This window comes from Denticeps clupeoides, chromosome 2 (genome assembly GCF_900700375.1).
Source record: "Denticeps clupeoides chromosome 2, fDenClu1.1, whole genome shotgun sequence".
Taxonomy (NCBI): Eukaryota; Metazoa; Chordata; class Actinopteri; order Clupeiformes; family Denticipitidae; genus Denticeps; species Denticeps clupeoides.
Genome location: NC_041708.1, coordinates 34,329,469 through 34,351,951, shown reverse-complemented (window position 1 = coordinate 34,351,951; position 22,483 = coordinate 34,329,469). Strand labels below are relative to the sequence as shown.

Below are 22,483 nucleotides of genomic sequence, written 5' to 3'. Positions count from 1 at the left end.
ACTGAAGGGTTCAAATGAGAAAACAAAGAGGGGGGGGGCTGCAGTCACGTCCACGTTTCAGTCACCATACCAGTCGATCAGTGCGTGACAGAGCTCTCCATCCTGCTGTCAAGGCCCACCATGGGCTGGATGTCCAAGTTCGTCTAATGAGGGTGGGACGGAAAAGCTGATCCCAGATACGATGAGTCCCCCCCCAGCCTTCTCCCATGAATCAATTGGCCCTCCGTGGGCCAGAGTGCTGACATTGCTCACCCGCCTAGGACGGGTCATATTTCACCGCCTCAGCCCGGCCAATGTCACCCGCTTTGCCACCAAAAAAAGCGAAACTCCCTCGCAGCAGCAGATAAGGTGTTTAGTTAGATTTTTGGAATCCATCGGAAGCAGCCTAATTAAGGCCTCGACGGAATTAGTGCAGACGCTAGGCCATGATTTACCTATGGTTTGAACACACAGCAGTGGAACAGCGCTACGTTCTGCACCCTGATCATTCCCATTAAAAACAAGAGACCATGACTCAGCAGAGACCGGGGGGCAAAACTTTTGCTTAGTTCTCAGGGTGGAGGCATAGCCTGAAGACATAGGAGGTGACCTTTCAGCAGCGATATTTGTTTTTGTGTGGTTAATCACCCACAAGGGCTCGACACGGGAAAAAAAGGACCCACATTTCAAAGTGCACAGAAATACAGACACAAGGTTATATCACTCTGCAAAACCCAATTAGGTAACCATTCACTGACCTTGATCTCTGACCACCAAAATTGTTAATTTGATTCATGGGGTTTGTGAAAATGTATGACAGGATTGAATTGTTCACTGCTCATTAGCTGCCAACCACATTCTGGAAAGCTCTTGTAATATCTCTGCATGTGTTGTTTGGTTTCAGGCGTGGTTGTGCTTATTAAAACATTTGCATTCTGGCTTTCAGATATATTGACACTTAAACAATAGGATTGGGTGGGTAGTTAGTTGCTCCTCTCCAAGATACAGATCTAGCAAGCAGTTCTATCTTGTTTGTATCTGTATATTTCTTGTACTCCTGAATCTCACTTGATGTTACCTCCTGAACTCTCTGTGCTGATTCTATTGTAGCCCTTTGAAAATATTGCTCATTGTGTTAATATACAGTGGGTACCGAAAGTATTCACACCCTCTTAAGATTTTTCACTCTTTGTTATATTGCAGCCATTTCCTCATTAATGTACACATAGCACATCCTGACAGAAAAACACAGAACTGTTGCATATGTATTAACAAAGACAGCCATTTTTAGATCTCCCCAGAGATGCTTAATTGGGTTGAAGTCAGGGCTCTGGCTGGGACATTGAAGAACAGTCACTGAGTTGTTGCTAAGCCACTCCTTCATTATTTTAGCTGTGTGCTTAGGGTCATTGTCTGTTGGAAGGTAAACCTTCTGCCCAGTCTGAGGTCCTGAGCTCTCTGGAGAAGGTTTTAGTCCAGGATATCTGTGTACTTGGCCATAATTATCTTTCCCTCAATTGCAACCAGTCATTGCAACCACCCCACAGCTGCCCTCCACACATACCGCTTAGAATTAAGGCCAAAACATTCTATCTTGGTCTCATCAGACCAGAGAATCTTATTCAGTGACAGTGATCTTTGGATCTTTGGATCGTCCATTTAAGTATTATGGAGGCCAATCTGCCCATAGGAACCTTAAGTGCAGTGGAAATTCTTTTGGAACCTTGGCCAGATCTGTGCCTTGCCACAATTCTGTCTCCGAGCTCTTCAGGCAGTTCCTTTGACCTCATAATTCTCATTGCTCTGACAAGCATTGTGAGCTGGAAGGTCTTATATAGCCAGGGGTGTGGCTTTCTAATCAAACACAACTAAACTCAAATGAAGGCGTAGAAATGGATAGCACCTGAGTTATCATATATATCAATATATCATAGAGTAGGGTCTGAATACTTAGGACCATGTGATTTTTCTTTGTTAATAAATCTGCAAAAATGTCAACAATTCAGTGATTTTCTGTCAATGTGGGGTGCTGCATGTACATTAATGAGGAAAAATATTAACTTAAACGATTTTAGCAAATGGCTGCAAAGAGTGAGAAATTTAAGGGGGTCTAAATACTTCCCCAAGCCACTCTAAGGGCTCAGTGACCTTCAACTATGGCTACCAAACACTAAAACATCAAAACATTTACTACCTAATCCCCGATATCTATAATGTAATCCATGTTATTCATATGGCTAATTCATTCTACAATTAATGAGTGGATTGTGTGGATGATAATGTGGATATGGCCATTTGTGTTCTGTTTTTGTGTCTTGCACTTCTACCACATCGCTAATCATGACAACAATATGAAGGATGAAATGTATAAGGCTGCATTGACTTTAACCTTAACCTGCTGACCACAGAAAATAAATGAGATCATCTTCAAATCAGTGAACACATAGTAATCTTAACCGTAACAGCTGACTAGCATAATAAAGAATCACCCAACATTCCCAAGAAATGCTCTTGTACTATGACACACAGTTATAAAAAGGGTACAATAGTCTGAAGTCCGGGACTCTGACACTTTGAAGTTCAACGTTTTCCCACATTCACACCTTCCCCCTGCTATTTGAAAAGCTCCGATGGCAAAGAGAGACTATGGTTGCTGTGCAACCATTGTGCCTGTTGCAAATAACGATGTTGGACAGGTATTTCAAGCAAGGTCATGCAGTGAACAGAAAGCCACAAAACGGTGAATGACTGCTACTTGTGAATAGCGCTGAAGGCCTAGCCATAAGGAATGTTTGTCACGTCCATTTTCTTTCGGCTTCATTTCGTTTTTTAAAGATTTTTTTTTTTTGGAGCTGTGAGCAGGGTGTGAAGAGTACACAACATATTTCTCTCCAAAGACAATAACACAGACCCACTATAACAAAGGCAGTCTCATGGTTGACGTCTTTCTTTGATGTGGAGATGCATGCTGGTGAACCCACCCACTTGAAGACACAGCTTTCAAGCAAGAGTGAGTTTCAATGCGATTACGTCCTCTAATTGCAACATTTTCTTTTATCTCCTAATCCTTTTCACTGTCCTCATTCGCGCCACTAATGCGCCAGTGACTGATGGACTTCGAAGGACATATTAAAGCAACTCGTCCAACACACAGTATAGAACTAAAGACTAATGTGATGGTTTGAGACAATGTGTTCTACCACACTACCCAGATCTACTCACCCTCCACACGGCCTGAATTTAACATGCTGTGGCATATGTTACACATGAGGAAATGGGCTTAATTGCCATTGCAAGATAAGGCTACAATTCTCACACAAATCCGACGCTAAATTAGGCACGAATGCGGCCGTGATTCTGTGAAGGCCTTGCAGCATCTGTTCAGACACATACACACACACACACACACACACAGTTCCCTGTTTTTGAGCAAACTGGAAAGATAACTGCAGTTTGGCACTCATTATTCCTCAACTGTTTCTCTAGAGGAAGTGGATGGTTCTCCAGCTTGGATGGCAGCTCAGATCTGGAAGACCCCTCCTCCCTGGATGGATGGAGATGCTGGAAGGCCGGCATGCAATGTGAAGATCAGCTCCTTCTGTTCAAACTCGGGATCTGTGGCCAGTGTTTGGCTCCCCTCAGGGGGTCTCCTTAACCCTCTCACCCTTTTAGCCACTGCTGCCCCATTCGATATGCAGCATGATAATTACTGCATCACTGGTCTACTGTGCCTTCCTCTCCCCTTACGTGAAAGTGATTGGTTAAAGTGTTTCGCATATTGTAAATTTGTTTTATTAAATTAGTAAAAATGTATTAATGTAATGTTAATTTGATTTACAATTCTTGGCCACCCTTGCTTGCATTTGAATTATCATGAGAGAGACGTGAAACTGGATGCTGAGAAGGTGAAATAGAGGTTTCAGAACCTGCTCGTTTCCCTGCACATTTCGTTCCTTCTTAGTCTTGCGCTCCTGGTTCGTGAAAAGAAAACCGGGATTTTAAAAAGCTGTACTTGTCAGGTTGGATTCTGTCGGGCTCTATACTGTATGCTATATAATTATTATTTATGGGCCACATGGGCCTGCGGTGGGCTGGCATCCTGCCCTGTGTGAGTCCCCGTCAAGTGCCCAATCCCTCCGGATGAGCTCTGACAGCCGTGATGCATTTTATTTACCTTGTAACATGGCCTTGTAAAAAATAAAGAAGCTAAAGAAGGTAGATTCTTGTTTCTTGATGCAACATTAATATAATAAAAAGACAAAAAATGTACAGCAGGGTTGTCAGACACATGAAAAAAAATGTGACAGAAGAAAATGTCAGTCGTTGTGACATCCGTGGTCACGCCCAATGTCCCCTGCCTGCCCCGACAAACACGGCGCCTCAGGTGACAACTTCCTCCAATCAACGCCTGAACCAGCAGACAGCGAGAGCGCACGTTTGGTCCTGGCAGAGCCAGTCATTACCACATGATGAAATGAAGCGCAGGGGCTGTGAAAATGTTAATAATAGCAATCTGTATCTCAGCAGCTTTGCTTAATGCCATCCCTGGTGGCATTTGCAGAGTTTTGAAAGGCCAGTGGCTGTGAGCTCAGAAGGCATCAGCCGTGACCGCTGAGACGGGAGAGGAATCGATACAGAGGGGCTCATAAAACACTCTGCGAGGACGCTGGTGCTCTGACCTCTCAGTGGTGCAGATGGTAGTGTTGTGGCAACATCATGCCACCCCACTCCCATGTGCCAGTCAGGCCTGTAAAACTGCTGTGTGTGAATTCCATGTGGAAAAATGGTCTCAACAGTAAAATGAAAAAAAGGCCAAAATTTTTAAATGTGAATAAATGGGTGGGGAAATCCATTTGTAGTGCATTTCATTGCCATGTTTTAGGTGAAGTTTAAGTGATAAATTGGCAATCCTGCTTTTTGGTTAATGGTGCTTCATCCACAGTGCACGAGTGAATGATTGAAGAGTATCAGTATGGTATGAGTATACGAGGAAACCAACTCAACACTTATGGTGGGAGCACCAAGTGAGTGAATATGATATACATATCCATATGATATCCAGCAGTAAAATAACCAGGAATTAGTGGCCTGGAGCAAAACTTCCCTGGTGATGATGCCCAGTCATTTTCAGATATCTCTTACCAATTTAATGACACAAAGAATGCACCCTACCAGTCCACAGAAATGTGTCCAGCTGTAAGATAATCTCCAGAGTCTCCAGATAAAGGTCATTTCATACATTATTTACTTGTAATGTCATCTTGCCAAGGTGTTTTTCTTAATTCCCTGATTTTGTTAATTTCCCAAATGGTAGGTGAAAGGCACATACCAGCCTCTGCACTCCAACCTCAGCTTAACAACAGAGCTGACAGGCAGCTTTTAAAGCAGTGGGAAGACTGGCAATGTAAACATTTTCAAAACGTATTTTATTGAAAGGATTCTTACATCTTCTAACGATATCTTCTAAAATACAAGGGATGTTACAAAAGGACATTGATCCCTGCTTGATCCCTGACCTTGGTGGTGTGGGGTCAAAGCACATCTCTGTGATAGCCTTTTTACTTTACATTACTTTGCTTGGCAGATGCTTTTATCCAAAGCGACTTACAAGAGGAAGACACCAGCAATTCTCATTCGGTTTCTATAGATTTTGAGTTACAAAACTAAGAGCCCTGATAAGGCCTAACTTGTCAGGAAAAGAACATGCTCGGGAGTTGTTGAGACGATTTTAAAAAAAAATTATTTTGTGCAGTGTGTGTACATGTTAGACATGTTAGTCTTATTTCATTTGCAGATCTGAGAGGGCGTGCAGGAGTGTAGCTAGCTAGTAGTGTATTGATGTAAGAGGGTGTACTTCCATTTACAGCCCTGTAGGCAGCATCAAGGACTTGAACTCAATGCGAGCAGCTACCGGGAGCCAGTGGAGAGGTGAGAAGAGGCGTGGCATGGGTGTGTTTCGGCTGATTGAAGATGAGGCGGGCTGCCACATTTTGGACCATCTGGAGTGATTTTATGGTGACTGCAGAGGCTCCAGCCAGGAGAGAGTTTTTAGGAGAGCTTAGTTAGTTAGTCTGCTGCATTTTCACATCATGCATTTCAAGTGAGGGGAAAAAGGGCAGTTTGGGCGTTTTAGTCCCGCAAGACCAAAGTCCAGTGCAAATATCCTGCAAGACCAAAATCTAGTACAAACTCGTATGTCCGTGGGCTGACGAAATGAGTCATACAGAAGTCTCCCTTGCCGTGGGGAGTCACCGGTCCAATGTGCAAATATCCGAATATGTTGGTAATTAAAGCGACAGACTGCGCCGTGTTTCCAGCGCTTCGCAGTTCATATCTGAAGTCTGCTCGCCTCAAGCGTGTTTGCTTTCAGGATTAGGGCTTCAGTAAGAGGTAATGACGCTGATGCTGGCGAGTGGCGTGCCAGTGAAGGCCATCCTTTCAGCAAATAGTTTGTCTGCATAATCCTTTAGAGAGCGAGAACGGGGAGGCTGAATAGAGTCGCATAATAGAAAGTGCACTGGGCACAGCAAACGCTTATTGACTGGACGTTTTCTGCAAATATTCCGGAGTTATCTTTCAAAAGGCCTTTACTTTCACCATTGTGCCGCTACAACAAAGCCCAGATTTGGGCATTTCTGTCACGGTTCACACGTCATTCACTGACAAAAAAAATTAAAAGCTAAAAACGTCCTGAATGCAGGGCAGCAGAGGAACGTCACCCACGTGTCAGCACTATGTGTGGGGTATGTGGTGGGTGGGCACCACTCTCACCTTCTTGTAGAGGCTTCGCAGGTCTCTGTACTGCCACATGCTGCTCAGGACCTGAGATGCTGCTTTCACCACCTTGGGCGAGTGCCTGAGATACAAGGGCGGAGGACAAATTAATTAAAAAAAAAAAAGGGAGAGAAACAAAGAGACAAATTTTCATCTTGGAAGAATTACAGTGCATTTTAAGTAAACAACGCATTAAGACAAAGGAGGTAATTTGTTTTCATAATTGACTTAGATTTTCTCTTAAATTATTCCCAATAAGAAATGAACTGAAAATGCTGTTAATTTACACAATGAGCACCTGATATGGGCTGATGGGTTGAAGGTTTACCTTTTAAGAAATAAATTACATAAATTTAAAATGGCACTTTTCACAAAATGTAATACATGTATTAGTGGACAATTTACTCACTCAAGGTAAAATATTACTCCCATTTAAGCAAAAGTCCTTTACTGTATACTGTTTGCCTTTGCCTTGACACATCTTTTAATAGAATGTCCTTAATTACTCTGAAACTGATGTCTAATAAAATATTTGAGCATGAATAAATAAATAAATAAATAAATAAATAAAAACACTGAAATCTAAAACATTTTCTATATTAGAACCAAGTTGCTATGAAATAGCAGGATTTGACGTCCAAGTTTCAGTTGGTCTCAAGATGTAACTTATATTAAAAAAAATAATTATCAGAGAAAAAAAGATATTTACTTTTTTGCATTTCTCTGCATGAAAATAAAATGGCCAAATCAGATTTAATTGGTTAAAATCTAGTTTTGAAATGCAGAAGTAAGATACGTGCCACTAACAGCTGCACATTTGTTTATACTCCTAGGTTTTAGTCATGTAATTCCCCACAAAATCTGGAACTCTATATATTTTCACATGAGGTTATGAAGACAAAAAAAATGACACTGAAATGTAGGCGAGTAACTGGAAATATTGAAGATACAGAAATAAGCTACTTAAATACAGTAAGGAGTTCCATTAATTTTGTTACTGGCCAGCACTGAATACATGATATTATAGATAACTGCATGGCATGTGTTTTTTTAATCTGTTTGTGGTAACATGGCTTGGCCACTGAGGCCACCTTTACCAAGGTGTGTATCACAATGACAAAAACAATCAAATTATATAACAAAAACAGTATTTAAACAGTATTTAAAAGAGGATCTCTGAGAACTGTGATAAGAAGCCATGGCAGCTATGGAAGAAATTTAATTTGCTTCTGTTTAATGATTTCTCATAACATAACAGCCCCCCAAAAATGACATCTGTTCCATCAGTACATTTGGGAGGAAAAGGGGAAAAAAGAGAAGCAATTTAATTAAAAAAGATTCTTAGACATAATAATGGAACAAGTGTCTGTCTAATTCAATCAATTCTCTATATAACATTTTCAATAATTCATTAAACATTGATGAAAATTAAAGAACATTTCTGGGGAACAGTGTCATTCCTGATTGGGATGCATTTCATGCACTCTTTATACAGAATTCCTTCACATTATCAAAATGTCTAAAATAAATATTTTGCATGTGAAAGTAAGTGTAGCAAATTCTAATAATAGCTGCAAGGTTTCATAAAATAAAAAAGATGATCGTCATTGTGATGCACTGTAGTAAATCACATGGTGACACAATGAAATGTGTCCTCTGCACTTAACCCATCACCTTTAGTGAGCAGTAGAGGATCAGCACTGTCCCCCTCATAACCTCACACGTATAACGTGTGAAGATTCGCCCCCGGTGTGATGCCACTGTGGTGGTGGTGACTGGGTGATGGACAGCCGGACGATTTCTTGCGCTGTGTCACTTTGATCTGCGGTGTGTCAGTGCACCTGGCACTGTTCATCATGGTCGAAGACACCATGCACCTATTCGTCACTTGCTGTCATGCTGGCTAAAAAATGCTGAGAATCCCTGTCGGTGACATCCCCAGTTGCCAGGCATCAACACCACTGCAAGCATCGGCCCCACTGCGAGTGGTGGGTCGGGGGATGACAGGGTGGATGATGGGAAGTTGTATGAGTGGACTTCTATTCTATTTCAACCTGTTTGAGAAAAATCCCCACTCGCACCCGTGACTTCATAAATGATCATTTGATGATATAATATGGATGGTAGTACACACTCGCATATGAACCAGAAGACCCAGGTTCAAATCCCACTTACTACCATTGTGTCCCTGAGCAAGACACTTAACCTTAAGTTGCTCCAGGGGGACTGTCCCTGTAATCACTGATTGTAAGTCGCTCTGGATAAGGGCGTCTGATAAATGCTGTAAATGTAAATGTAAATGCCATCGCATCTTACTTGAATGTGTGTGACATGTTATGCTTTATATGGTTAAATATTCAAATGTATGTTAAAGTGTATATTTTTGGCTTCAGCAATTACTTCATACCAGATTAAACATATGCCATTTGGGTGGGGGGAAGGTTGGGCTTTGGGGGGTCACCATCAACTTGGTGTGGGTGAGAGGGCATTCCCTCCAAGTGAAGGGCCTTTTTCATCATTTGCTTGTTTGCTTTAGTTTTTGTTAAAAGTATAACTGAACATACAGTATAAATTATATAATATAAGTTCTCCCAATTACACAAAACCCTCCTGTAATGCCTATAACTCCCCACATTTGGAAGGGCCACCCTTCTTTTCTACACATTCTTTGCACATGCTGCACCATAGTGTCACACATTTTGCCCTGTGATGAGACTGCCCTTCATCTGGTCAGCTTGAGCTACCAGGAGGTGATAAGGAAATCCCAGCAAGGTCCACCTACTTGTCTCCTTTGCTGCGGGCGATGCCGATGAGCTTCTCAATGCCACCGGCATCACGTAAGGCTTTAGCGTTCTCCATGTTCTTGGTGATGACCTCGTGCAGGGCGCAGCAGATGGCAGTCACAGTGTCATCAGACATGGTTTTGCCGGTGCTGCTGCTTCCGGTGCCGCCACCGCTGCTGCTGCTGTTTCCCCCCGGTAAACGGTGCACCAAGTCCCGCATGGCGTACTTGCCTAAAGAAAGACAAGCAAGTTTGTGATCTACCTTGAAACATAACAAACTTTATTGCTAGCAAATACCTAATAATGCCTAAAAATGCCCCAAAAGGCTAGATTTTCAAGCACATATGTTTTTCTTAGAATTAATGATTTGTTAATAGGGCACAGTGTTCATTAATCACATGGAGCATACATGAACTAGAGTTACCCCTCTGTCAAAAGGGCAAACTAAAATTAAAATACAATAATTAATCCCAGATAAATTGGATGGAATGTATAAAGAAATTCCTTCCAACAATTCTATTATAGCACTCAAGGCATCTGGTTTTTGCACATTTGTTGGTCTTTGTCAGGCTGTGTCAGCAGTTTCAAACAGTAACATTTACAGTAAGATTATTTTGCAAACCCAACAAATAATAAATGGCTAAGTGATGAGTGTTTATCCATTTCTGTGCAATACATCTTCATGTGAAGGTGTCCATGCACGCTAAATCCATCTTGAAAAATGCCAAATTTGTAGTCATTGTGCTGTCTATTCCATAGAAAGGCATTGTGATGAAATTGAATGAAAATGACTAAGGACGTGGTATTTGAAGAATAAAAAAAAAAAACAATATGAGGGGGTTTGACAGTAAACGTGCCATGGAAGGGTGGAATTAAAATGGTTTGTCGTAATTTTAATAAAAATTGATGAAAGAATAACAAATGTGCCACAACGAATTATTCCACACATTCTGGAAGTTCTTGACTAATGTTGTTGTTAAGTTTCATGAAATGGTTTAATTGAATATGCCGATAAGGGGGAGCTTTTTAAACAAAGAAATCTGTACTTTTCTCCCCACAGATTCTGCAATAAAGACAACACAGCTGAACAAGAAGCGGGCGCTGCCCGAGCGGGCATTGATGTAAAAGGGAGGACGGACGTGGTGATACTTTTAACGTTTGCTCAGCTGTTTATCAAAGGAGAGCACAGTGAGCTGCCGACTTCCTCCACACTGTTAATTAATTCAGCTTCGGGTCACACCAGAGGCAAAGAAAGCAGCCTCTGTTTACACTGTCTCTCTAAAACTTATCACACTGCTTATAGACTTCATGTCCCTTGGGAGGGGGGAAACGCAGCATCACAAGCATCTTTTTCTGTGGTTCAGTGCTGTCAAGTATGAGGGAGCTAATGCACTCCTGTTTTTAAGTTCTAAAAACAGAAATTCAGCAGACACCTGCAGGAACGTACAGGAGAAACAGCACAAAATCAACCTTCTACAAGCCCTTTTATTCCCAGGGTGTGGCTACTGTTTGGTACAATATGATAAACATGTAATTTTTTTAATGCATTTAGCGACGTGTGAAGGTCCCCAATTTATTATCAGTGAGCTCCAAGCTAATAGGTGTCTGCTTATCTTCGTCTCACAGGCATAGACGTGTGTCTTGCCTGAGAAGACAGCAGGCAAAAGCTTGTCCAAAAACCTCTCCATGCCTTGTGGATGAAGTCTGGAAAAAGAAGTCTGCAAATGAAAGCTGAATGTGTGCAATTAAAGCACATCTTGTTAATTTCATTTGAAATCCATTGTGCTGGTGTATAGAGCCAAATGGATTAGAATTGTGTCGATGTTCCAATAGTTACCTGACTGTGTATGACGGCAAGATGACATTTGCCTCCTTTCCTTAACAATAAAAACAAGAAAAATGACTATAGAGCAGAGTTCAATTAATTCTCTTTTTCTGACAGTTCGACGGTTCTGACCATTCTGCTGTATTTTGTGCAACACAAAGAGATGCATGCAGTGGCACCCATGTACAGTACCCAAACAAGCAATAATTACATGTTGATTAATTAAAAATTGACTAAAAAGTCACAGTAATTGTTTATCTGTGATGCGTTTCTAGTTGTGATGATTGATAATTAATTGTTAGTGGCATTGTGATTTTCAGAAGGATTGGAATATATACGCACACACACACACACACACACACACACACGCACACAGACAGAGAGTAAAGCATAGCAAAACCGGCTGTCCATTTCGTGAAATTTAGCATTTAAATTTTGCTTGGCCCCCCACGACACGCTCCAGAATACAAGGGTAGGAGGATCTGAGTGTCATGATGCATGTTCTCCGCCCTCCTCAGGATAACCGGTATCAGGCGTGGTTGATTGAGGCTAATGGTTCCCCTATAAAGACCCGCCTGATCCGGAACTGAACAGTCATCCACCAACACGAACACTGGTGTGTGGTACTGTATTTGCGTCTTGTGTTCCACCTTTCCCGACTTCCCTGTTCTCCCCAGTGAACCACGGACAGCTCCCGGTCCCCTGAGGGGACACTGCTGGTGGCAGGCGGAAGCCGTCAGGGGCTGGGGCCTCTACAAGCCGGTGGCAGCCGTCAGAACAGTTCAGCGCCAAGACGCAATGGTTTTCATTATTTTTCTTTCTCAACCTTCAGCATCCGTCCTCCCTCACTCCACCCTGGTCGTGACATGAATATTATGAATATTATAACTCTTCACATTACCGAACTTATATGCACATGTCTTACATAGTGCTGAATCAATATGGAGTTCGCTCTGAAGTATTACAACTTCCAACTCTTCCGGGAAAGCTTTCCACAAGACGGTGGAGTGTGTGTGTGGGAATTGGTGCCTATTTATCCCCGAACAACATCTGTGACATCAGGCACTGAAGTTGGACCAGATGTTGGAACTGAATCAACAGAGCATTTCCGATTTTTAAGCACCCTGCCACCCCGCTCTGTTGCCTTGCGTGGCCTGACACTTCCTGGTTAGGTTTTTCTTTTAAATAAACACTTTAAATTTTGCAGTAATAGCACACAGTGTCAGCCATGGAACATCTAGCAGGAGAGAAATATCATCACCCCAAGTTGGCATCCCATAACAGAACAGAATTTTCACAATTTAATCCAAAATTAAACCATAATTCTTGCTAGATTCATCACATCTTTCAAAGGTGGGGAAACAAGCCATTCCATTACTCCTAAAACACACCTCCAACTAATTATTAAGAGAGCAAGCAACACTTTTTTTCCACCCATCATTCTTAGTGAGCAGTTGGCAGTCATGAAAGGCGCCCGGGGAGCAGTGTGTGTAAACGGTACTTTTCTAAGTGGCACCTTGGCGTCTCGGGATTCGAACCGGCAACCTTCTGATTATGGGTCTACTTTAACCGCTAGGCCAACCACTATCACCGCCACTGTGTCTATATAGCATAAACGCATACTTCATATTCTTTCCACATATCTGTGAGAATAGCAAGAATACATGAAACAAGATTCCAGAACAATACGTGGAAATCAACTGATTCGTTTTTTACTTTAGGGCCAACCTTGACCCTTTGGAGAGCCTCATCCGTAGGCACTTACAAATATGAGGGCTCTGAGATAATCAGAGGTGAGTGCGAGCCCTTCAGTCCATAAAAGCGGAAAAAAAGGCAATCAGACCACAGTGCCTGTATGGGTCACACAGCATACAATGATGTACACTCGCCAAAGTGACATATAAATGTCACATATTGCGGAGTTGATTTGAACAGGCCCTGGGTGAGGCAGGTTAGCTGCTGTTAGCACCATTGCCATGCCAACCAAGAAGTGAGATGGTAGGAGGAGGTGGAAAGGGTTCTTCACATATACTGAAGTGGATCCACGTCAGCTGGAATAATATGTTCCGTTCAGCCTTACGCAAGAGCAGCTGCTTAAAAAATGTCACTCAGTGGATTCATCAGATTGGCTTAACACTGGAATAACATTTAAATGGTTACAAGACATGTGACCTTTTCTTTTGTTCCTTCAAACAAAATAATTCTGCCTTCTTCTTTCAAGCCAATGAAAAGCAGCTCCTTCAATCCCCTTCTTGGAAAACAAAGGTTTAAAATTTTAATTTACATTTGACCACGAACCCTGATTTCTCTATTAGCAATGTTGCCTGTCTTACTTGTCATTTCTATTACACACACACACACACACACACACACACACACACACACACACACACACACATTCATGTCAGTCTCAGGAGATCAAAGAATAAAGCAGATAAGCTCCCATCGTGAGAACACACCCTGGGAGGACACATGGCTTCAATTAATCTGCAGGCACCTCGCGGCACCCATGAAAGAGAATGAGGCTGGTGCCGGGTTCAGATGCGGAGCGTGATAAGGCCGAATCACTTTCATACGCCCGCATGTAGATGCTCTGGAACATGAAGTGGCATTTTCCCTAAATGTCATTACGGTTTGTCCGATTTAGTGAAAATCCCCAGCAATTCACGATATGACGCCAGTCAGACCGTCACTCGTTTTAGATATACTGAATCTGTGTGTGTGTGTGTGTGTGTGTGTGTGTGTGTGTATAAATAGATATTTTTACCCTTTGCTGCGCATCTTCTAAAACCCTCATGCGGTATTGGATATGCTCTTCAAAGTGAGCTCCCTACATCTGGGCCCAGCCCTTCATTCGATTTCAGGTGACACATCCTTCCCTTTTTTCCTATCCTATGACTTTTTCGGACCAAACGCTGGGCCGCTGAAACTAGAGAGCTGTGCTGTCAGCCAAAAAGCCCTACAAACTTCAAACATTTAGAGCAAATCCAAACAGCTTAGCTGTGCCGGCTTCAGAAGCTGCTGCTGCATGATGGGTTTAAGTGGGTCGACATGCCTGCTTTACCTGCATCACCTGAAGAATTTCTTCAACAGCAAAAGTTCTAGAGACATTGACCTTAAGAAATGGTTCAATGGCACTCAAAAAGTACCTTCAGAACTCTCTTTACCAGCTTCAGACACTTCCTGATAAAATACCAAGGGGCACGATGAGTTGAAAAGCACAGAGTTATATATTAACAGATTGCAGTGGAGAGCCATACCCACACCAACTGCATAAATTTACACATATTATATCCCCATAAACAAACATGATGGGAACAACAGGGCGAGGGGTTTCTCACCCCTTACATAATGACAATAACACACATCACATCACACATTCATGTCATCTGCTGCAACATAAATAAAACTGTGCAGATGTATTGATGGAGCTGATACAAAGAAATGCATTTTACCTAAAGACAACTTCCTATAGTACTTCCTATAGATTCAATTGGCAGTGTTTAAATACGGTGTTTCATTATCCCAAAGGGTCCAATTTCACATATTAAGCTGTAACTATAAACTGAAGAGCTGCCTTAGGGTTTATTAAAAGGTGCAACATAAATAAAAAATGTATTATTGACTGAACATATGAAAATAGAATAAATTCGCTGGAAATCAAAGGCCATTTGCTGGGCCTCAGACATGCATAGAACAGACAAAAATAGATAGGATGTGGAAACAGAAGCTTAGTGCGATGGATACACATTTAGATGAAGGAGTATGAGTGATGAAGGAGTATGCTGCTGCTGATTCACTGGTACAATGAAGTTCTTCAACAGCACCTCAAACCCACAGCTAGATGGTTCAACATGGTGTTCCAACAGGACAATAGTCCCAAACACACATCAAAACTGGCTGAAGATTGCATAAAGCAGGCTAACATTATCATTATTGATTATTAACATTATCATTTTTGAAATGGCCTTCCCAAAGCCGCAACCTCGGTTGTATTGAAAATGTGTGGACTGAACAAATTCTGCCAACATCCAGTCAGAATTATGCCAAAAGCTTGCTGATGGTTACACTAAGTACATTCAATCAAATAATAGTTTAAGTGTATGTATGTATGTATGTATGTATGTATGTATACGATTTTTCATAAAATTTAAGTTGTGTGTCAAGCTAGCCTTAACCCTCATACAGTGGCACATCTCTTCACATCAGTAGTATGTGGGCACTAAACAGACATCAATTGCTGAACATGAAATTTTTTGTGTGAAATCGAGAGAAAAGAAAAAAGTACAAATTGCCAGTGGTTTGGATGGTCTGTTTTGATCTCCTTTTGGTGTCCTTTAATTCAAGACCACTCTCATTTGGCCACACTCTTCTATGATCTTTTATGTTTTGGAATATTGTGGAGAAAAATGTGCACTGAAAGAGACTTTTAATTTGCTGGAGCTTCATTTCAGCTTCACGATGCACTGCAGCTCTTCAGAGACAAAGTTCATTGACAGAGTTTTTAGAGACTTTTATTATTTGCATTACATATGGCTGGGCTTTTTTCTTTCTACTCAGTACACCTTCTTTGTTCTCATTATGGGTCCAAATATGCAGCGCTGTAATTCGTTTTTTCTCAGATAAGACACACAATATAAAGGCCAAAAGTCATTTTGTGGAGAGGTGCAGTTCAGTCATTTTAGGGTGTTACAAATGCTATTTCTGATCTGGATTAATGTAATCTGAAAAAAGGTTTTGAGCATTACTGTGCTGTGCCAGTGACCAATGAAATACAGGCCTCGTTTTACACCTGGGATAGTGGTCAGGAGCACTCCATCTAATGTCAACCAAATGAAACCAAATTTAATGATCTTTAATGAGACTAACAAGAAGTGCACTTCCAAACCAAGCATGCAAATTAGTTATCAGATCTTTTATTCAAGAGTTCTGATTGGTGAACTAGTGAATCTTACATTTGCTAATGTCCCTAGTGGACTTTGCCTTATATAGCATGATAAAAATATTCCCCTGAAACAACTAATACTGAATTTAATTGCATTAAATAATCAAATTGAGCAAGCCTAATCTCTTCATGGCCGTAATACTGAGGAGAAAAGCAAAAACTTGGCACCAATCATACAATGTTGACCAGAAATCCCCATGGTCTGTAAAACATGCTCAGAAATGTCCAATCTTCAAACAGATGGACAACATTCTGATCACCAATCGGTATTATTTATTTACAAAATAACGGTCTTTGTTTGGTTGCAACCATATTTGATGTTGAATAGTGTTACAGTAGATAGTTAAGATTTTATGCACATTTAAGGTATACTATGATACTTTGATAAATTAATGAGATTTCAGCAGCTTCTTAATGCTTTGTGATGATAAGACCTTGAAATGGATGTACAAACTGTAATTTCAAACAACATTTTGTGGCTGCATTAAAATAGAACATTTTCAATTGCCAACAACCATAGCTAGAAGCCTTGCATAATTGCTTTTCATTATTCTGAAACATACATCCTAATCAATGCTTTCAATATTCTAGTGCGTACACTAGAACATGCAGGAAGAGTGGTGTCCGCTTTCCCTTTGCTAACGGTTTAAAGATTATTCATACTTCGACCCTGCCATTGTAATCATGAGCACAATTCCAGATGGTGATGACTTTTCAAATGCTGTTGGGGCTGAGCAATGTATCAGAGAGTGTCAAGGTCATTACCGGAACATTCTGCCTGCCAGCCAGTTTATTATAAATGTAGTTGAACGGCATCGGCATTTTATAACCACACATTACATTTTCAATGCTTCCACAACAAAAGGTATTAGCAAAATACCCCATTCTTCAATATGATAATCTCAGGAATAATATTAAAGCGTTTTCAGGCTGCACCGCACACCTACGTTAAATTGCGGTGAGGTCTTAATTTAGCCTTTTACCCCTTTCCCCTTAAAATTACACAGTGTACTTAGATGTTTATATCTGTGACAGCCCCTACTTCTTCTCAACAGGGCTGGTGACCTTTTTATGAGTGCAGAATATCTTCAAAGTGAAAGAATTTCTAAGTCATCTTGCCTTAAGCCATGAAACTGCACTGCAGTGAGGCACAATGACCAGAGGGGGTGCTCTCTCTCTCTCTCTATCAGCACACTTCCCCGAGGATACAAAGGTCTGCGGTGAATTCAGGAAACCAACATTTAATCATCCCGCCTTGAGCGTTCTCCTTTGTTTCCTGTGATGTGCTGCTAAAAGTGGGTATCATCATCTTCAAAACCCAGGGAGCCCAGCCCAACTGGGCAAAAATCACTAATGAAGAGTCACAATTAGTAGCAAATCAGAGAAATATGAGACGGTTTGCAGGCAGGGGAAGGGAAGTGCCAGGAAAGGCAAAGTGTTCAACTGAAATAAACACAAGTGTTTGACACTGAGGCCATAAACAATTTTTTTTTTAAAAGATGTTAAACTGGAGGGGGCCTTCCCTTTCACTCGTGGCGAGAGCTATAAATATCTGTCACTGCAGTTCATCATGTTTTCAGAGGCACTTTGCAGAAAAAAGATCTTGATATAAAATCTCTATGAGCTCGATGTAACATGTCAGCGCAAAAGAGTATTGAAAAAAAGGCCCATGTCCACCATGGAAGAACGTCTGTTACATGAATAAATAATCTGTGACATAAATAAATATTGAATCATAAAGTTTGAAAGTCTTCATAAACACTGTGTGCTGTCATTATGGCAATATTGAAGATGACAACGTTCATACTTGTATGCCCTAAAGTTCCCGGCATATAAACCACTACTTTTTCACATGCTTTGAGGACTGCGGCTTTAACAATTATGCGGTTAATTTTTTTGGATTTTCGTAGGCTAACTGACTTTTGCCTTTCCTGTATTTTCACTGAGAAAGTGTGTGACGAAGTAATTGCATAGCTTCAGGCTGTTCAGTTCCGATACCGAACAAGAGAACTTTAGTACTGTTAAAAGCACTGTTCTGAAAAAAGCAGTATGTTGCAGTTTGCATTATGTATGTAGTTGTGGATATTATCAGCATTTATTTAATATGAAGTATGAATATGAAGTCTAAGCTTCTTTGGCATGTACATTCGTGAAATGCATGAGCGTGTAGAATTAAGATTTTAAAGGGACAGCTCAGCCTTATTGGGTGACTTCTCTTATCAATTTTTTGATGAACAGGCACCTTCGTTAGAGGGTTTATGATGTTTTGATAAATATTGTTATCTGCTGCCTTTTATGCTGAAATTTTATGAACTTTTCCTCCATTGTTTATATTGCTTTGGTGGAGTTAAGAGTGCACAGAATGACTGAAGTGGCAAGAATTGGTAATTTCGTGGAAAAATGTATTAATATATTCCTCATCTAAATCCTAAAAATCCTGTTGCTTCAGTCAAATTGTGAATAAATTGTCAGCAATTGTGCGATGGAAAACAGACACACTACTTAAATTAACCCATCATTCGGGAGAAGGAGTCCCATCACACACTATGGCTATTACAGCTAGCAATTTATCTGTGGAACGCACCAAATCTCCCCAGTTAAACATTTGACAACTACCGCGGTGGACTTAACCCACCCGTTCCATCCTGTTTTGACTGGTGAACTCTTGGTTAAAGTGTTATTATATTATTTCATTATTCAATGTGCTGTTACGCATTATTGTAACTATTTAGTTTTCTTCTATCTTTGATAGCTCCTCCACACCTCCAGTGTACCATTGAAATTATACAACAATTTACCCATTAATATTTATTTGTGGTGGCAATCATGCTTATAAAAAGCATCTTCATTAGGCAATGAAATATGAAATAAATAATATTTCAGTAGATGTGTCAGACTGTCAGCGTAAAATAATTAGCATATAGCACAACCAACAGCAACACTTCATTAACACCATTATAAAATAAAATTCACTAATACTTATGTGTTCTGACTGAGGGAGGATCAAACGAGCCGTGTGAGATGATGAAGGCACTTGGTGTTGGATACACATCTGCATGAACTCTGCCTTTTATTAATTAACGCGTGGACAGTCTGCATGGTAAACCCATTCCTACCATCACAGTTTACTGGAATCTTCCCACCAGCATGGAAACCAGCCACTGGAGATGAGGAGAGTTGTTGCCATGGAGAAGAGAAAGGCCCACCAGGAAACCAAGTTTATTAGAGAATGATGAATGGTGTGACAGAGAGAATTTCAAATGCCACGGTGCAGATCCATCCCTTTATTCAGAGTCTAAGATTTAGGTCCATTTCTGAAGAATGCGGACCTCCTCATATCATGCACAGATAATTTGCATCACATAAATCTGGGGTTGGTCAAAAGAGGTGTACCTCTTTAAACACAGATAAGCACTGAAAATTCATCATTTTTTTGGCCCTCTAGGTTCTCGTGGTCACTTACAACCCATCTGCAGTGCAATGTGGAATCAGCAAGGGAGCTGAGAGGCGACTTTGGAGCACTTAGACTCACAATAGGTGGGAGAGTTAAAGCATGGGCTGCGCTTTATTCTAGGAATCCAAACCAAAGCAGAGACAAGTCCTCTCCTGTATTCAGCATATACATTTTACTTAATTTTTATATATACTCATAAATGTATGTCTGTCTGTCTGTGCACTTGTTGTTTGTCTTGTACATACATGGTATTTACATTGTATGTCGCTCCCTCTGTGCAGTTGTATCATAAGCAATTTCCTTCGGGATTAATAAGGTTTTCTGATTCTGATACATGGAACATATAATGAGGGTCCATTTGCAGTTGGCGTTAAAAGAGCTGCATCATTTGTAGATTTTGTAGAATTTGTCTGTCCCTTTTGAAAACTATAGACTGACTCAACCTGGGGGATTAAAATTGTTATGAATGTCACATTTTTGTGAGATTGGTCCGTGGCTGCATAAGTAAGCAGTCCTTATAACCTTTTTCTGTTCGTGGTAAGAGCTTATCTTTTAAAAACTCTGGATTCTTTGAATCACAGGGAAAAACACAGAAAACCAAACCAAAACACAAAAACATGCAGAGACAATGAGAAAAACCTACCGATTAATTCTTTATTTCGCACATCTAAGGCCATGTTTCTTAAAGCTGTAGCCACCGCACACACCACCCGGTCATTGTCTATCCTCAGCAGTTCCACCAGGATGGGCAGACCCTTCTCTTTCCTTACGGCAGCGCGTATGTAGACCGACCACTGGAAGAGATAAGACAGGGAAATTAGCAAATGGCATTTTCACACGTTCTCTCCGTTATATATTCTCTCGGTGGAGCTTAAACTGTCTCCAAACTGGAGGGCTTTATGTCCTGCTGAGAGCACTTGCAGGATCATTCACAGATCTGGGCAATCTACAGATAAAACATTAGTATAAAATGGTTTATTCCAGTTCTAAAATACCCGACAATATCACACGACCCCACATCAGTTAAACCACAGAAGAATGCTATTATCAGAGCATTAATGTGCAGCACTAAGCATGGAGTCACTCAATAGATGATATTTAAAGGTCCCATGAGATGAAAATGTTACTTTGTGAGATTATTTAACATTAATACGACTTCACCTAGCCTGTCCATGGTCCTGCAAGGGCTAGAAATGGCGATATGTTTAAAGAGTGCTTTCTGCTTTGCTGTTCAGATAGCAGCAGCTCAGATGGTCGGATCTGGAATTTGTCCCTTTATGTTGTCATAAGGGGAAAGTTTACCTCATCCTTTGTCTGCCCAGAGAATTTCCTACCCCTCTCATAAAAAAAGAACTCCACCAACCATCATGGCTTCCAAATGAGCAGTTGCTTGATGATTGGATATACAGTAAAAATAAGTACAAATGTATATTTGTAGTTCCATCACATGAGCCTCTGAAGAACCAGTAGGTTAATTAATTTGTTCTGGTAAAACCCAGACATGACTTCCTGTCAAATTCAAACATTGTGGTTGGTGAATGGTGTTGATGAGGTCATTTCCGTGAATGCCCGCTCACTTCTGTAGGCCACACTCTTCAGCTTGTCCCGCCTCTCTCTACGTCATTTGCATTTAAAGCTACACACACCAAAATGGCGCGTCATGGGGAAATCTAATTTCCCCAGGCTAAACTGGCTAATAGTGGATTTAGTTCTGCACCAAGCCTGTAGGGTGGTAGTAGCCTAGTGGGTAACACACTCACCTATGAACCAGAAGACCCAGGTTCAAATCAGGGGGGACTGTCCCTGTAAATACTGATTGTAAGTCGCTCTGGATAAAGGTGTCTGATAAATGCTGTAAATGTAAATATCTTCATCTTCAATCAGCCAAAATACACCCATGCCACGCCTCTTCTCACCTCTCTCCACTGGCTCCCCGTAGCTGCTCGCATTGAGTTCAAACCCTTGATGCTCCCTACAGGGCTGTAAATGGAAGTACACCCTCTTATATCAACACACAACTAGCTAGCTACACAACTAGCTAGCTACACTCCTGCACGCTCTCTCAGATCTGCAAATGAAATGAGACTAAAAATTCCCTCTTCACGGGGTCTCCGATCCCAACCGACTCTGTTCTCCTTTGTTGTCCCTGGCTGGTGGAACAACTTGCCCTGCTCCATTCGACTAGCCGAGACTACCACCACCTTTAAGAAAAGGTGAAAACCCACTTGTTTAAAAAGTCTAACACTAACACACACACACACAAAAAATTACTAAAAAAATCGTCTAGCACTTAACTACTCCCAAGCATGTTCTTTTCCTGACAAGTTAGGCCTTTTCAGGGCTCTTAGTTTTTTAACTCAAAATCTATGAAAACCGAATGAGAATTGCTGGTGTCTTCCTCTTGTAAGTCACTTTGGATAAAAGCGCCTGCCAAGTAAAGTAAAAGCAAATGTTTCATGTCATCGGACCCTTAATGTTTTATTGTCTGTAAACGTGTTGGATGTATTTCATTGTAACCCAGTGCTGAGCAGAGAAGAATGGGTTCCCCTTGATAAGTCTAGGTTCCTCTCATGGTTTTCTTCCAGTTAGAGGGAGTTTTTTTCATTCCACTGTTGCCTCTGGCTTGCTCACCAGGAGTTTTGAGTAGCAGTATTGGCCTAGCAGTTAAGGAAGCAGAAGGTTGCCGGTTCGAATCCCAATCTGCCAAGGTGTCTCTGAGGAAG

General features: G+C 41.2%; 1 protein-coding gene across 5 annotated transcripts in view; it reads right to left on the bottom strand.

Moving 5' to 3' along the window:
- The window catches only part of ctnnd2a (catenin (cadherin-associated protein), delta 2a), a 243,488-nt gene that overhangs the window by 11,374 nt on the left and 209,631 nt on the right, over window positions 1-22,483 (bottom strand). For all 5 annotated transcript variants that reach the window (XM_028963713.1, XM_028963707.1, XM_028963722.1 and 2 more), the window contains 3 exons: window positions 20,404-20,554; window positions 9,536-9,767; window positions 6,751-6,835 (listed from right to left, as the gene is read on the bottom strand). In XM_028963713.1, coding sequence (XP_028819546.1) covers window positions 6,751-6,835; window positions 9,536-9,767; window positions 20,404-20,554 — 468 coding nt within the window. The remainder of the gene's footprint in view (window positions 1-6,750; window positions 6,836-9,535; window positions 9,768-20,403; window positions 20,555-22,483) is intronic.